The sequence below is a fragment of the Aplidium turbinatum genome, chromosome 11, assembly GCF_918807975.1.
Source record: "Aplidium turbinatum chromosome 11, kaAplTurb1.1, whole genome shotgun sequence".
In the NCBI taxonomy this organism is placed as follows: domain Eukaryota; kingdom Metazoa; phylum Chordata; class Ascidiacea; order Aplousobranchia; family Polyclinidae; genus Aplidium; species Aplidium turbinatum.
Window position 1 is genome coordinate 21,623,688 of NC_137482.1, and position 17,092 is coordinate 21,640,779.

The window sequence follows — 17,092 nt, forward strand, 5'->3', positions numbered from 1 at the left end:
GTGACAATTAATTTCATTGTTGCGTCACACTACTGCATACGTGAATTTGAGATATTGATATCTTTTCTGATTCATTCGTGAAATGGTTGCTTGAAAGTTGGCCGCACATTTAACTGTTGGCTTAGTGCTTGCTAGCTGGACAAAAGTTCCGTCTTTTATCCAATTAATCTGTATTGTAGTGACAGTTTTTAGAGGTGTACGCGTTGCACCCCAATTTTTCGGTAGCCGCGGGCTAATTTTACAGAAATACACTTTTTGAAAAGAAGTTCAAGTGTGTGTTTCTTCGGTCATTATATACAGACGAACGGATCCGGGAACTTTATGTTACAATTTTCCCACGAAGAGATTATGGTTTACCGCTGTGACCAAGGGCATATTTCTGAATCTCTTCTACGGCACCTAGCGCACTTGAAAAGTAAAAAACTAACGTTCCGGAAGCTAATTTTCTGGAAATCCACCACTGGCTGTGCCTATACAGTAGAACTCGGTTAATCCGGATTCGGTTAATCCGGATCTTCGCCTAATCCGGATAAAACTGGAAGTACAAATGATTTGTAATCTTTTTCTTGAGAAACAGCTTCGGATTATCCGGATTATTTAATCTGGATCATCGCCTATTCCGGACAAAAGTTGCTCTTTCTCTATCGCTTTATCCGGATTTGCCCGACAGTTTTGCCATTTTATGCTAAAACGTAACGTTTTCTCGCTTATTGCGAGAAATTATCTATTATTCCGTTAATGTGACGCAATAAATTATTACGAAATTCTTCCTTTCATGAACATTAATCACTCCTAACGCAAAACTCGTGCGCAAATGCCCAAAATCGTACTGTAACTTGAAAAGATGTCAGTGGAATTTTCGGCGGTATGTCGGTGACGTTTTTCCAATAGAAGACTTTGTTTGACTGTGATTTTTTGTAAGTTTTCCATAGAAACTCGTCTTCCGTAACTGTTTTCAAAATTTTTGAGTGACTACAGATTATTCCGACACGCATGTCTGAAGATATAACTTTTGCCAGTGTGTTTTTGCGTTAGACGCAGAGTCTACAAATACATTCGTTTTACATGCATACTGCATTTCAAAAGAATTCTATCGCTAATGTGGTGATCGCGCGTCTCGGAATTGGCAGATGACCACACTAATGCGTTCAATTTCGGTGATTTTTACCGATACCCTTCTGTCTAGGTAAAGTCAGGCTTGATAGAACCGTCATCGGTTAATCCGGATCTTCGCCTAATCCGGATGGAATCGCCGGTCAAATCGAATCCGGATTAACCGAGTTCTACTGTATATGATAATTATGTATGCTCTAGGTAGTATTGAGGGATGGCGACCTTGTCGTCCCCTCATACATCGGGAAGCGCAATCATTTACGCAGCCATAAAAAGCTTCATATGCGGCGGATTGCTGAATTTCAAAGGAAGAGACCATTCCCCATTGATGAAAGGTTGAGCGGAAGAGTCCTACGCGAGTACGAGACAATAATAACAATAATAATAATCGTGTTTTTATTTGCGCCCATTGCGATAACATATAGTAGGCTACACTGCGATTACAGATGCGATACAACAGACGACAGGATTCAGCGAAGTGACATATAGTCTTCGAGTCAGCTGCTCTCCTTATTTTGGCTTGCCTTTAAATGTCTTGCCGAGACACAGCCGCGTGCTCTGGAGCGGTGTCGAACCCACGTCTTTTCGAACGTGGTGCAGACGTTCTCACCACTCGGCTACGCAGCCGACAACGGTTGAGGCGCACTCATGCCTGTCTTTGTAGTGTCAGGCTGGTGGGGCGGGTGTTGGCCTCGGGGATGTCCGGATGAAGTCTGGTGGTACTTGACTTCTATTCAGAATTCCATTTATGGTTTTCCCAACTAGCCGCAGAGATGTCTTGTCCATTAGCTTTGTTGCTCAAAAGTTGAACAGCTGGCACGAATGGCCGGGTGCCTTTATATCAGTTAAAGGGGGTGCTCGTTTGTAGAAGCAGACAGCTTGGATTAAAGAAGATGATTGGGCTCCAATGCACGTCGACCAAGAGTGGCTTATTTGCGACGAAGCTCAGCAAGTTAGATGCCAGAAAGAATGGGGAGATTGTCCAATGCTGTGGGACGCAGGCATCCGGTCACTGTGCGCAAAGCGCTGTTGATGGCAGTGCCAATATTGTGGCAGTGGGCACTGCAGCACCAAACATATGCACAGTAGGCCTAGTCTGCTGAAGGGTAGACAAGGGCTGAGGCTGCTATACGCAAAGTGTCAGCCCTCGCCCCCCAGCTGGAGCCTGCCAGGCGCTTTGAGTAATGTAGCGCATGATGTCAGTTTCTTTTGCAGTGACCCAAATAGTAGCGGTATGTGAGCGATCTGTGTAATGTCACCCCAAAATATTTTGGTTTGTGGCAGAAGGACAGTGATTTTCCGCTGTGGACATTTAGCTCACGATCAGTTTCCCGATTGTGTAGATGGAAAGTAGATGGAGACCGTGTAGATGGAGACCGTGCTTGGCAGGTTGTGGGTGTAAATGTTGAAAAGAATTGGAGCCAGAACCGATCCCTGCTGTGGAACACCATTTTTAGGCGTCTCAGTCTGCTTCGCTATGATTTGCCGGTGGTGAGGTAAAGCTTCGATTCCTGACTAGTTCAATGATCACATGTCAGTTTGGAAACAGCTTGCAAGTAGCCTAAGGCCGCGGTGCCATACGGTGTGGTAGGCAGCTGTAAAATCTAGATAGACAGCGCCGGCCTTTTTTTTGCCTCAAAGCAATCCTCGATGTCTTGGGTCAAGAGTGTGACCTGGTTTACAATGGACTTGCTCCTTTGGAAGATAAGCGTGTCTGTGATTGGGTTGACGCCGGCATAAATTATCCTTTCAATGATTTTGAAAACACAGAGGAAGGATATCTGGCGATAACTCTTTGGGTCCTCCGGTGGCTTGTGAGGCTTAGAGATCGCTACCGCTAAAGCTCTTTTCTAGATTTTTGAAATTGTAAGGTGGTGCAAGCAGGAAGAAATGAATCTACGTAACCAAGACTTGAAGTCAGGACCAGCATGGAGTACAAGCTCAGGGCAGATTTTATCCAACCCTGGAGACTTATGTGGCTTCACTAGGCGGAAGACGACATTGCACTCCTCTGGGGTGAAATTTCTAGAAATTGTTTCTTCGTGTAGTATTTCCACTCACCACAGGACAGGACACTATATATTTATTTTGCGAGATGCCATTGCGTTTCTTTGTCTTGTAGACCCCGAACTCATACTGAAAGAATGCAAATGACTTTATCATTAGCATAACCAACACAAGTGCCGCAGGAAAACCAAGCATTTTTGTAGACTTCTGCTATGTTTGGCTTATAGGCTATTGTTTTTTCGTTGTGATGGTCAGATATAAAAACAAACTGAGCTGAAAACTGACTTTATCAAGCTTTGTTCGGTTACTTACTATCGACACCAGTAAAGAATTTAAAAAAGTGATGAAACTTTGTACAACAATTATGGCGTGTCCCATCATCAGCAGTAAATCCAGGGGAGCGATTGGGGCGATCGCTTCTTATAAATCACAAAAAAGTAACTTTATTTACGGTGTAATTAGCAAGTTCTAATGTAAGCTTAGATATCATTGTATTTTGATAAAATCGCTCCCTTCTCTCCCCAAGTAGGCCAGCCATCATAACAACAGTACAAGACATCGTCCGAGCAAGTTCAAGAACAAATACTTTTCTGTGTTATTCTCTTAATCTTGTCTAAGCTTACAATAAAAATAAATCCTTGACGGTTAATGCAGTTCTAGATGCGCAAGTGAAACCAAGTTTTGTACTTCATCACTGGTACCGGTAAGCTGTAATATGCACACCAGCTGCATAACCGAGCGGTAGCAGCCCTGGTACGCACTCAAAAGAACGCCGCTCAAGAGCATGCGACTGTGTCTCTACCTGGACGCGAAATTGGCTTCCCACACATTGAATTGAAATTTTCAAAAATAGAATGTAGAACTCGGCCACTAGATGACAGTGATGAGCTGAAATATGGCAATCGTTGTCATTCAAATAAAATCATCTATCTATTTCAAAACATGTGCTCTACTAAATCAATCAGTCATTTTATTTATCGTCCTTTACGGGTTCGGAACAAAAAAAATATACTACCAATTACAATAGTCGAAATACCAACACGTCAATGAACGGGAAAGAATCTCAAAAGGTTTGAGACATGCCTGTATAGTGGTTCATGTAGTTAGTAGCCTAGGCCTACTAGTAGATAACCCATGTCTGTAACTATACTAGCTAGTACGGCCACAGCCCACAACCCCCCCCCAAAAAAAAAACAAAAAAAAACAACTTATAGGTGACTAACTCACAAACTCATGTGTTGATAATGATAGGCGCTGATGTTCGAGTGAAATGAGGGCTGATTTTTTAGCCTACTTATTAATCTTTTGCAGACTTGGATTTCTAAACACCAGTCAAAGAAAAGAAATATTTTTGCTATAAATGAAGTCTGTGGTGAGACATGACGAGAGACATTTTTACTTGTAGGCTATCTATCATGGCGTAGGAAACAGAGTTACTGTCCGGTCGTCTACATATGCCCCGATAGCTCAGTTGGTTAGCGCGTGACTTCGTGAACGAAGAAGCTTCAAGATTTAGCGGAGCTGGTTCAACTCTCGGGGTGTGCACTTCAGCAATGCACACTAAGGACTGCTTTCCATTCAGCGGCACCTAGTCCTAGAGGGTGAAATAATTCCCCGGCAACAATACTTCAACAATCGGAAAATTTCACTCTGCCAATCTCGGTAACCGGCCTTGCGTCAAAAGCCTCTACAAGTAGGCCTGTGCGAAACTACCAGGAATAACCTACCAAAGCTTTGTCAGTCCGAGGATAAAAGTTCAAAACCAAACCCGTTAGTTCAGTGGTTACGCGCCCCACTCAAGATCAAGAGGAGCTGGTTCGGCTCTCAGAGTGTGCGTTTAAGCAACGCATTTCAGGACTGCTGTTCATTCAGCGGCACCTAGTGGTTGGAATAATTCCTCTACAGCAACTATCGGAAACTTCACTCGTTAACCGGCCCTGCGTCAGTGGTTCAAAGCCTCTACAAGTAAGAGAAACTGCCAGTAATAATCTATGAAAGGCTTGCTCAGTCTGAGGATAAAGATTTAAACCAACCACATCTTGAAAGCAAATCAGAGCCCATTCTTTTTTCTCTTACGGCTAAAGCCTTCGAAGCTTTCAATTCTACAGCGCAAGCTCTTCATCAATAGTAGATTGATGAGCTCTGGAACGGCAATCGAAAGGGCGCCAGTTCGACACCACTCAAGAGCATGCAGCTGTGTCTTTGGCAGGACACTTAAAGGCATGCCTGAAGGTGGACACGAAGATTGGCTTCCTTGCCTTCCCGTCCACTTAATCTAAATCTTCAATCACCAGGTGTAAGCCTCGATACGACAAACAAAACAATAGTAGATTATATTTCATAGAGTAGGCTAGACCGCAGTTTACGCATATGGTTTCTTTTCCGCCGATTGAGCTTCCCTGGTATGTTTTTAAAGTAGGTTATTTAAGCTATCTCTCTACCAACTTTGGAACAGCTCTAAAAGGCAATCAAAATGAGTGGAATCATGCTGAGGATGAAATTTAAGTTGATGATTTAGTGAAACACCACTCTGTTATACAATTTTAGTAAAGAGGTGACTTTCTTCAACCATAAACAAATGAAACCAAGCAACCACACGGCATTTAACATAATATATTAAGTTGAATGAGTTTCGCTTTTAGCAGCATGATCGTTGCTTACTGCAAAACTGCCAACTACGGAACGACAACATGTGCAACACCAAGAACTGTGTCTATAAGATTATATGTAAAAAATGCAAGGAAAGCTACATAGGCAGCACGATTCGCCCACTCCATTTCCGCCTCAAAGAACATCTCAGCTCGGATAAAAGTTCGGTATTTGATCACCAACAACAATGCCAAGCAGACTTTGAATTTAAAATTATTGGAAGAGAAAATGACGCGGTACAATTACGTTTCAAAGAGGCCATACTCATTAGCAAACAAAATCCTAAAATCAACAACCGCGCCGAAAGGGAAGAACTACGTCACCTAATCTACTAATCAACTGATCCAACAAAACCTCACAGCAATAACGCCTAACAGCACAGAAACTCAACAGCCGGCAGCCTCAAGCTAAAACAAAGAACCATTTTAAAAAACCACTCACTGACTTCAACACCATTCGTCATAGCACATGACTAGGGAACTGTGTTCCGAAAGCTAGTGTAATTTGATATTGCCAAAAAGAACCCGCAGCATAAGGCTATAACAGATCGTTTGAATCTACACTGTGAAATAATATATTAAACTGAACATAAACTATCTGCGAACGTTTTCGGCCATACACATGTTAGCCCTTTTCAAGTAACGAAAAAATAACTGATTTTACATCTACATTGAAATAAATAACTGATCTTCACACTAAATTGAAAACGAAATGCATAAGACTCTGTTACACACATAAGTTCTGTTTCCATCGTTTGTTAGCGACGTTAATACGATATAAAAGTTAACTTTTACTGGCTAGGCCAGGGTATAAAATAGTCAACTGCTTACCTACCGGTACCAGAACGCATGGGCTCCGTTTGAGGGGGGGCCGCGGGGGTGATTACCCCCCCACCAATTGGAGTGGGGGGGGGGGTAACTAATGCAAAATTACCCCCCCACTAATGCAGAAATAAAAAATTAATTTTTATATTTATTTTACTCTTGTGTTTTATTTTCATTTTTTTATGTTGTTACACAACTTTTTAGATGTTTGCTTGGAAACTCTGACTCGCAAGACTACGCAAATATGCAATAGAGACCTGCATAATGCTATGGGAATTGTTCAGGAGCTAAGTAGTTTGCAAAATCAGTCTGGCAAGTTCAAAATCGCCCTGCAGGAGGAATCCCACCATGGCTTGCACACTTTGTGCTGAACAAGATGGCTGACACGTGTACCGGGCATTTCTTCAGTGTTGTCAAACTGTGAAGCCTTGCTAAACACACTTCAAAATTTCAACAATGTGAAATCATTAGGCTTTTATTCCCAATTATTGCAAGGCAACACATACCTACTTTGCATTGCAGTTTTGCCAAGTTTTATTTAAACCACTTGAAAAGATAACTGGCTTTGTTGCAGACCAAGTCTTAGCCTACAGCGACATGATGGAGCTGGTTGAAAACTCAAAAGTTAATTACCAGAGTCTTAGAAATGAAGAACAATTTATGCAGTTATACAAGAAATTTCAGCAGCAAGTAGATAGCTTAGGCTTAGCTAAAGTCCAACTTTCAAAACAGCGCTGTGAGCAAAGTGCTTCACATAACCTCGATTCTCATTACAGAAGGCAGTTCTATGCATCTATTGACAGCATAGTGCAAGGCCTCACCCACCGCTTCAATGGCAAAGAAATTAAAACTAACCAAATGCTTGAAGATGTTTTAATATCTGGCACAGTCAACGACAGTGCTGTTACAGCGTTGGAACGATATGGCTTCAACGTGAAAATTTTGGGCCAAGGTTTAAGCCACTTCCATCACAAATTTGGCCCAATCAAGTATGTGTGCGATGTTCGAAACAAATTAATGGGACTTAGGCCTATTATTGTCAAAGAGTTTTATGCCAGTGTGAAAAAACTTGTAAAATTGCTATTGGTCAATGGCCCTTCTTCTGCAGAAGCTGAAAGATCGTTTAGCTCGCTAAGCCGCTTAAAAGCATGGCTCCGAAGCACAATGACTGCTTCAAGACTCAATTTCATTGCCATGTGCCAAGCCCATTGAGTGTATTTGGATGAACTAAGTGTAGATGAAATCTGCAAAGAATTTTTTTTCAACAATGCACAAAGATTTAAAGTCTTTGGCGACTTCTGACGGTAGGCACTTTAACATTACCCACTCGTCGAAGAGGTACGCAATCATGCGTGACATGTTCACTCGCGATTCAGCTGATTTCAGTCATGTGACTCGACACGTGATATTGTGATTGAAAATTTTTGATACAAAGAAATTTAATTGAATGCTTTGCCACAACCACCGTTGCCTAATGGTTAGGGCAGAGGAGTGGTAATTTCGATTTCGTGGGTTCGATTCCCACCCTCTGCTAATACTATTTTTTCTTCTGCAACTGAACTGAGTGCAAGAAGGATCTTGACTGCGATCAATGGAGTTTATAAGGAAAATTGTGACTAAACAAAACACAAAGCAATTTCACATTGAAAAGCAGGCGCTCTTCGACGAGTGGGTGATGTAAAAGTGCCTACCACTTCTGACTGTTCTGCTTAGAATAGAAGCAGAGTGCACACAGTGTTTTGTTTGAGTTGAGGTGTTCGTTTATAATGTTATTTCTCTGTAGTTTTTGTGTGATTTTGGCACAAGGTATTACCTGGGTGTTATGGCATTTTTTGTTTAGTGTTATTTCTTATACGGCCCAGATGGTAGGCCTTCCTGTAGTATCGATCAAGATGTTTCCATATGTTTAGTTCTTGCAAAAGTTAACGCATTTTAACTTTTATTTATTTTTTCTGAGTTGAATGTAGGCCTAACCCTAGATGCGGAAACGTTTCATTTTACTGTGGATGTTATGGCACAGGTTGTCGTGCTGTATTCATGTAGGCCCCTAATTGTAAATTAAGTTTTATAGATTATAGCTTTGACCTTAACGCTTTTGGCCTTTTAAATCTAACCTTTTAGCGTATGAAGTGCAAAATTTGGAGGGCTTGAGCCAAGGAAGAATACAAAGAGGGATTTTGTGTACGTCCCCTCTTCCAGTCAAAATTGTCTCAAAACCTCAAAAAATGTGGCATATGTTAAAAAGCTTTTGCTCGTGATTTCAGATTTGTTGAAAGAATTTTTCGATTTTAAATTCTGCAGAAAGGCAAAAATTTTGCGCCTTCGGCGCAAAACATGCAGCTTAATACGCTGTATAAGTAACTGAAGCTTTCAGTAATGCGAACGGGGTCTGGAGAGCAACCTTCCAGAAGTATATGTGATGCGATAATCTAATAAGCCCCTGTCAATGTCAAAACATCGTTCTCGCCCCTGCTTAAATACTGCCCACTGAATTGACCACATGCTCCGACGGACAGCTAACTCTTCCTTTTCAGCTAACATATCTCGTTTTGCATAAAGTTAACTTTGTAGACGTTAAAATCATGTATTAAGGAACTGATTTACTGACTAGGTTAACTTTACTGACTAGGTCAGCACACTTTCTGTTTAAGACGTGGTGACAAATTCTCATTCAGTTTATTGTAGGAATTTTTAACATTTGATAAAGCAAAAAGAAATTATATCACTTGCACCCAAGCCGGGTCGCAACTTTCTAAAAGGTACCATTAAAACATCCCCTTTGAGCAACAAAGGAAAAAGGCAAATAATACCTAAATTAACTGATCGGTTTGCCACTGGCTGACTTGGCCCGGAGGATTAGGGCGGTGGTAGTCATTGCCTTGACGTGGGTTTGATTCCCACCACTGCTATGCTCTTTTTTCTTCCATAATTACCAAACAAAGTTCGAAAGGGATTTTTTAATGGTACCTTTTCGAAACGTGCAGCCGGGTCAATGGCACTGTTTGTGCTTATTGCGGAAAGCAGTGAAAATAAATTAAACAAACATTAATTGGCACACATCGTGCATATGAATACCCTGAAAGCAAATCAGTCGTTTTTTACATTCATTCAACGTCTGCAGACGTTAAATCAATTTAAAAAACGACTGATTTTCTGTATGGGTAATAACCATAATAATGATATAAATTGAAAACTTACGATCGGTATAACAGATATGACGCAAATCGTAAAGCCATGTCAGCACCACAGACACTTATAAGCTACAAGAAATGATGAAAATGAATTGGCCCTTTCTGTAGTTCACAAGCATTCACTTGTGTAAACGAGGAAATTACAAGGCCAAGCAACAATGGTTTAATTCTCTGAATGAGCGACGCATCTCAAGAACAGCTTTCTATTCGGCCACACGAACTAGTGGTGAATTAATTTAAACAAGCGGGAACTCTAATCTAATCTGTCAGCGACAGTGCCTGTAGTTCCAAACCTTTACGAGCATGCTGGACAGCAAATATCAAGCTTCAGAATCAAGGACGAGTATTTCCTTTAATCATTGGATACCACAATCAAACTTGTCAAAACTAGCACTGATCTTGCTGTTTTACTTTGCACATTTGCAAAAGATTATCCAACTGTCAATTGCACTTGCAGAGTTGTCAGCCACACTACACAACATAAATCAAGCATGCTACAATACAGACAAGAGGTGTGACAAACGAAGCAAATGTATTGTTTAATCTACACACGCCCTAAGTCTAACACATCACACTCTAAACATCAACCGACAATTTCGCACATCTTAAAAAATACTGATGTTGAAGATTTGATAAGAAATTAAAACTATTTAAAAGCATTAAAACAACACCAAGAGAAACAAGTACATCTAAAGTGTTAAGCTACATGTAGTTCAACTAAACACCACAAACTATCAAGCACAACACATTTAGATCACATACCACTGACATTGTTTAGTTAAAAAAACACCTTGTGTATTACTATCCGCGCAATTCACACCAAGTCACCGAGGTGCCAATCGCGTGTAACCCACAACACAGCTGGTTAAGAATATAGGTCATGATAGAAAAAAGTATAAATAATAAAAAAAAAATAAGCACTAAAAACAATCGTGCTACAGAACCAAAAAAATATGTACAAAAGAACTTGACTACACAGGTGCTTTGCAAGCAAGGACAGTAGGACACTACCCAGACAAAAAAAATCCGCCATATTTACATTGATTCAAGGTCTGCTGTCTGGGCAGTTGCCAACATGGTTATTGTGAATTTGTGAAAGTCGTTTTTAGGATGTTCGCTTTCAAAGCTGATCTGCCAAACAAATCCGAAAAAAAGCAACGGCTAGCAGCGGATGAATCCAACATGTCAACATGGAAGTCTTGTGACAAATCACGTGACGCCAAGCAGTGTCGGTAAAAGAATTTTGTCAAGCTAACAAGAGTTGTTATTTTTCCATCGCTTCCGATGTCTAGCGACGTTAAAACGATGAAAAATGGCAACTTTTACCAGCCGGGTGAAAACAACATCAGCCGAAAAATATACTCACACTTCGTAAACAGACATGACGTCATGGAAATATCTTTTCTGAGCCAGCAAAAGTGCCATTTTAGCTACAATTGCCATTATCAAGAATAAAGATACAACTTTCCACAATGCCATTTCGGAAATAAAAATTGCCCTCTTTTTTGTTGATTCAACAACTAAACATATCAAATCAACTTCGAAATATATCAAGAGTCAGCTTGAAGCTGGCGCAATATCAATTTTTCACAATGTCATAAATATTTAAATATAAAATTAATAATATCATATAATAAATATTTAAATAAATTATAACTATCTTGATTGAGATTAGTTGGACAGAAAGGCTTAAAAGCTCTCGTGTCCACGTTAAAGAATGCAATTGCTAAGACATTGCCACTTTAGTTTTGGTGGGCTTTGAAATGACAACATTTTTTAGACGTTGGTTAAACGTCACTAATCAGACGCCCAACTGAAAACTCAGAATCAAAAAAGAACTGGTTTCCTGGTGGGCAGTCAATTGGTGCTCTATTTTTGGGTAAAGCAATCAAAGTGAAACATCTGATAATTTAACAGTTTCTATTTGGAAGACATTAACCCATATTCATACCAATTATGCACAAAGGGCAGCTCTAAACCGTTCTCTCGAGATGCTAGCTTAAGATATAAGACTCATACCACAACAAAACTTACTTGGAAGCAGAAATTGAACCCGATCAGACTGCGGTTGGGCAGGTTTAAACCTGCTAACTCAATTGTTTGTTTAGGTTCAAACGAAGTCACGTTTTGCAAGCTCACAACAATTGTAAATACATCATAGCAAATTTAACCAGCTCATCACAACTTCCCTGCGGTGGCAAGTGACGTAGTTTTTGAATAAATTGAAGATCGCATGCAAACAGTTTATGACATATCATCATGATCTGCAACTTGGTCATCTTTGGAATCATCATTGTAAAGCAAGTCAAACATTCCACTATCATTCGAGTTCTCAGCTGCAGAAACCACAACACTGGTTTTCTCAATATTGCCATCTGTTTGATTTACGTCATTTTTGAAGACAGGGGTTTCTATTTCAAAACTCTCTTCTGCATCACCAAACCCTTCTTCCAGCTCGGCAAAACTAGTATCATTTTCTTCAATATCATCATAAATATCAATATTTTCATTTAAAACTTCTTGATTACTTTCAATATTCTCTGATGAGATTTGGTTGTCATCATGAGGTTCTATCTCCAAAAGGTCTTGTCCAAAATCTTCATCGTGCGGCTGAGGGCTCCTAGGGCCAGGAAAGTAGTAACGATAATATGTGTGACGATCCTCATCATCAATATCACCCATTGCCATGTAGATTGAATAATAAATATGTTCGTTTTCTTCTGACGGAATCCTGAAAAAGACAAATATTGTAAAAGGATGCAAAAAAAAAGCTAGCACCTTGCCAAAACGAGTAAATTAATTTAAATCACCATCAAAAATTTTTTGTTTCAACTCAAAATTTCTTGGTGCTCATTTTGACTAGCAGTTAAGTTTTGGAGGAAGCTAAAAAATATTGTTTTGTAGTTTCCAAGAAAACTAGTTTTTTGCATTTCTGGTCACCATCAAGTTAGTCCAAAAATACATTTAAAACAAAGTTCTCCACTTTTTCAAAATTTCCAAATGTAATATATTTGCAAAACATCTGCACACAAATACCAATTTAAAGCTTAACTTAGTTGTTAAACAAGCCATGGTGCACTGTTTCTTATTGCTTACTGTATATTTTAAAATAAAACACTGCAAGTTTGTAAGTAAATCGTTTCTCATTTATCCCCCCAAAAATTTTTTTTTTTCGAACACCCCTAGTTCCTTCTGTGTTCGGTGAAAATTATGTAAAACAATAATTGCAGTTTTACTTGTTGACATCTGGCATTACTTGTTAGCATCCATTTAAACTTTGAAAAACAAACGCAGATTTATTGATAAGATTGTGAGCACAACCAATCATACACATGGCATTACAATGAACAAAACATACAAGCTAGTGTAGAAAAGACAAAATATTTTGTATGGCAGTGGTTACACTTATAGTATCATAAATGCAGCCCCTTCCAAAATTCAAAGCTGCGCATGTGCACTGTGCAGCCTCCATCAATATTTCATCTAGAACATGAATAAACCTGAGAATGCTTACGGGAGAGCAGGAGGAGAAAACCATTTTTGATCCATCTTTGTGGCCTTTTCTATTAAACCACATTTAAACAGTCTATTTTTCCCAGAGCAGGCGATGTGTAATTCCAAGGATTTTGACAAATACAGAAAATTGTTTATTTTCTTTCAGTTTTTATTAAGATAAAAATGTGTACCGTATCTGAGCCAAGGTATAAAAGTATCTTTAACAAAATATTTTTCTTTTATTAGAAAAGTAGCTTCTTTTATAAGCATTTAAGAATATAAGTACATCTGAAAATCAATAGAAAACTCGATAACTTATTGATTCAATTTTTTATTCTGGTGCCAGGGATATCTAAAAAGGGGATATGAAGGCTCGCAGCGATTGCCATATTCTCATGACACTACCACGGTGGTAGTTTGTATCTTGTTAAAACAGGCGGTTCTTTTTAAAATTGCAGAAATTTTTGTAGTACAGCAGTCCAGTAAGCTGTTTTTCTTAACAAAGATTTTGCAGTAGGCTAGATGTAAAGCAAGTAGGCTATATATGGATCTGCTACTATTCGGTGAGTCCGATTCGGTGAGTTCCTAACCTCTAACCCAAAAACGGCAATGATAATTAGGCTACCGTACCCGACAATTAAAAAAAAAAAATTGAAAAAATTCTCGGTTAAGGGATCGGACTCACCAAAATGAGCCATTCCGGCTTTATATACAGGTAGTTGATTTAACAAGTAACCATGAGCTTTCAGTGATTATTCAGGTTTAATGCTAATAGCGCAATGCAGGTTATCATAACAAGATTTATTAAACTGCTATCAGTGCCAATTTTTATTTTATGATAAACAGAGATTATTTACGATAAACAGAAGCCCTTCTATTGTCTGAGTATTAACAAAAGCCTTTGTATCACCTTCTTTAGATATCCCTGGCTGGCACGAACATAAACAAATGACAAAGTAAACACACGAATAGTCGGATATAGCACCTACAAAAGAAAAATATAGCAAAACCAAAAGGTTTAAAATATGCATTGATAAAACAGTGATAAGAAATCACTGTGGTACCTTACATTTGCACAGCGCTCCAAACCTAGAAGAGAGAGAGAAAAACTTTAACTATGATACCACTTGCAACAAGGGCAATTTAAACTTTATTACCCACAGGAGTTTTTGAGTTTGATAAGAGATGTCTAAAGCAGACTATGAATAAAAAAAAGATGATCAGAAGAAATTTGGAAGATGCAAACAAGAAAAAAGGATTTAAAAAAAAAAGTTGAAAGTTTAGTTCACAACGATGTGACTGATCTTTCAAGGGGATACTTCAAGAATGGAATTCTGCAAGCTTGTGATAAAATTTGTGTGAAAACAAAAGGCAGAATGGATCGAGGAAATACGTGGTGGTGGAATGAAGTAAAAGAAGTGATTGGTGAGAAAAAGGTGGCATAAAAGGATTGCAGCAGAAATAGATCAGAAAAAAATTAGAAGTACAGGCAATTGAAAAATCTGACAAAGAGAGTAGTTGCTAACAAAGTACACAAGTTGAAGAAGGTTCTGAAGAAAGATAGAAAAGACGTGGAAGGTGGACGACATATCAAAAAAATGGAGCTAATATTGACAGACTAACAAGAGTGGAAATTTATTGGGATCCGACCTTCATGACAGTGAGAAATGGAGATCCGGGGTGAAGTCTGTTATACGTGCTACAAGTCAGTCAACTGGAGCTGAGCTTACTAGTGCAGAAATTCTTTGTAAATAAAAACCCGACAATGATGATAAATAATAAAATTGAAACATGTACATGTGGGCATTTCTGTATACTGTACTGTAGCCTATATAACTTATAAGGTTGTAACACAAGTGTGAACCACCATCAACAAGCCTAAGCCAACATCAATCCAACAATGTGTAAAAAACAAAATTTAAATGTTTATCTCATCATCCCACTACACTACAAAGATCAACTGTAGGCAACCAGGCTTTGCTCATTATTATACACTTGTAATGATATAACAGAGCAAGCACAAATAGAACATTACGTAATGTTGTGTATGGTACCCAAAAAACTGTAGTAATATATTCTAGGCTTATACTTTCAAAATTAACATAAACAAGTAGCTTTTAAATTCAAAACAGAATATAGTGCTTTAAACAAACAAAATAATACCATAACCGCCACACGAAGCAGATCCAGCATGTAGGGGGTGGCATTTCAACAAAACAATAAAATCCGTAGCTTACATCAAATTACACTGGTCAACAATTTTTTTAGTGCCACAGGAAAAAGCTGTTAACATTTCAGAAGTCAGTTAAAAAACTTCAAGCCTAATGAAGTTCATTTGAAAACGATTGAGCAGCATTATAGATCAAATTAAACAAGCAACTTGCATTTAATTTCTAGTGTCATTGAACTACAAAAGTATTTTCCAAACTTCCAGAAGAACATGATAATCATACAAAAGGTGATTTGCAAAATTTCCCACGAAAACATCACTGCATCAACAAATTCTTCAGTCAGATTTAGAATTCAATTTTTCCTCTCTTTGAATTGCCCGCACAGCTAAAAATATTTCTATGCACATCAGCAGAATTCCGATTGCAAACCCTATGGCACACCGCAGAAGGAAGTTGGGAACAAGGTCGCTGAGCAGAAAGAGAGTACCGATTATGCTCGCTAAAACGGTAACTGCAAAACTTAAACCACTGGTAATAGGTGCACGATAACCTCCAGTAAAAGCTGTTTGCTTGTGAGTCACATTCTCGACCATTTTATTGTATTCGTGCTGGCTTTGTTGTGCTTGTAACCGAGCTAGCCGGGTCTCGAGTTCAGGGTTCCTGGTCGGGGGCTCCAATTGGGGAAAGGACAACTCAGCTCCTTGTAGAATACGGTTGAGGCGGCCGCAACCTTCATTGCATTTTCGCTTCTTTGCAAATTCTATCATTTTTAAAAGCGGCACTTTTGATGGGGATTCCTTGGTAACTTCGAAACCCAAAAGATCCTTCAAAATTACTTTATCTTCAAAATTTTCTACTACATTGTTCCAAGATGAAGAGGAAAGATGAATGTTGATATCTTTACTCATGGTCAAAACTAACTCTCTGCAAATTTATGATATCACCTATTAGTGCATATCCCTGGAAAGGTAATTTAATACTAAAAAATCCGATGCATATCATACAAAATTTAAGTGGCACGTGTTGCGGATTATACAACTACCACAAAATGACTTCAAACCTTTCTAAATTTTCCAGAAAAACAATCATTTTGTATACAATGAAACCTTTTAATAAAAACAATTGACCTTTCTGAATATTTTTTCATTATTGAAATCTTCTTCACATTTTTCACAATCTTTGCATTATTAGTCATAATGCTTATTGTTAGTCGTATGATCTGATGTAAAATGCACAGCTACAAACCTGGCGTAAATTTTGCTGTAAGCAAAAAGGTCCGAAGTCATTTTGCGGTAGCTGTAGTTTTATTCGAAGATGTTTGGAGAGGTGTCAATTATGCAAAAATTGTATTATTTTCTTGAATATCGTAAAAATATCCTCCATCTTTGAACCATTCTGCTGGGAGTTCCTTCCAAATGCCCACCTATTGGTGTACATCCTTGGAAAGGTAATTTAATACTGAATCCGATGCATGTAAAATTTAAGTGGCACGTGTTGCAGATTATAGTTTTATTTAAGATTTTTCGAACGTGTGTCAAGTCGCATTTTATGCCTCGCTCTTATTCACGGATAACTTTTTTAGGCAGAAAGAGGAAAAATTATTCTGCCAGAATGACGGTGGTGCATTTTAAACTATTTTCTT

General features: G+C 38.8%; 2 protein-coding genes across 2 annotated transcripts; both read right to left on the reverse strand.

Moving 5' to 3' along the window:
- Nucleotides 1–9,259: 9,259 nt before the first annotated feature.
- On the reverse strand, nucleotides 9,260–13,487 carry LOC145779641 (uncharacterized). The gene is made up of 2 exons (XM_082591277.1): nucleotides 13,299–13,487; nucleotides 9,260–12,515 (listed from the first exon to the last, which is right to left on the reverse strand). The coding sequence occupies exons 1-2, from the start codon at nucleotides 13,331–13,333 to the stop codon at nucleotides 12,029–12,031; spliced, it is 522 nt and encodes a 173-aa protein (XP_082447403.1). The 5' UTR covers nucleotides 13,334–13,487; the 3' UTR covers nucleotides 9,260–12,028.
- A 79-nt stretch (nucleotides 13,488–13,566) lies between these two features.
- On the reverse strand, nucleotides 13,567–16,535 carry LOC145779639 (vacuolar ATPase assembly protein VMA12-like). Its single transcript, XM_082591276.1, has one exon. It carries the CDS (start codon nucleotides 16,356–16,358, stop codon nucleotides 15,786–15,788), a length of 573 nt encoding a protein of 190 aa, XP_082447402.1. The 5' UTR covers nucleotides 16,359–16,535; the 3' UTR covers nucleotides 13,567–15,785.
- Nucleotides 16,536–17,092: the final 557 nt, after the last annotated feature.

Coding starts and splice junctions, on each gene's coding strand:
- LOC145779641 (XM_082591277.1), bottom strand. CDS start 13,333: ATGGATCAAAAATGGTTTTCTCCTCCTGCTCTCCC. Junction 12,516..13,298: donor TTTTCTCCTCCTGCTCTCCC/GTAAGCATTCTC, acceptor TGTCTTTTTCAG/GATTCCGTCAGAAGAAAACG.
- LOC145779639 (XM_082591276.1), bottom strand. CDS start 16,358: ATGAGTAAAGATATCAACATTCATCTTTCCTCTTCATCTTGGAACAAT.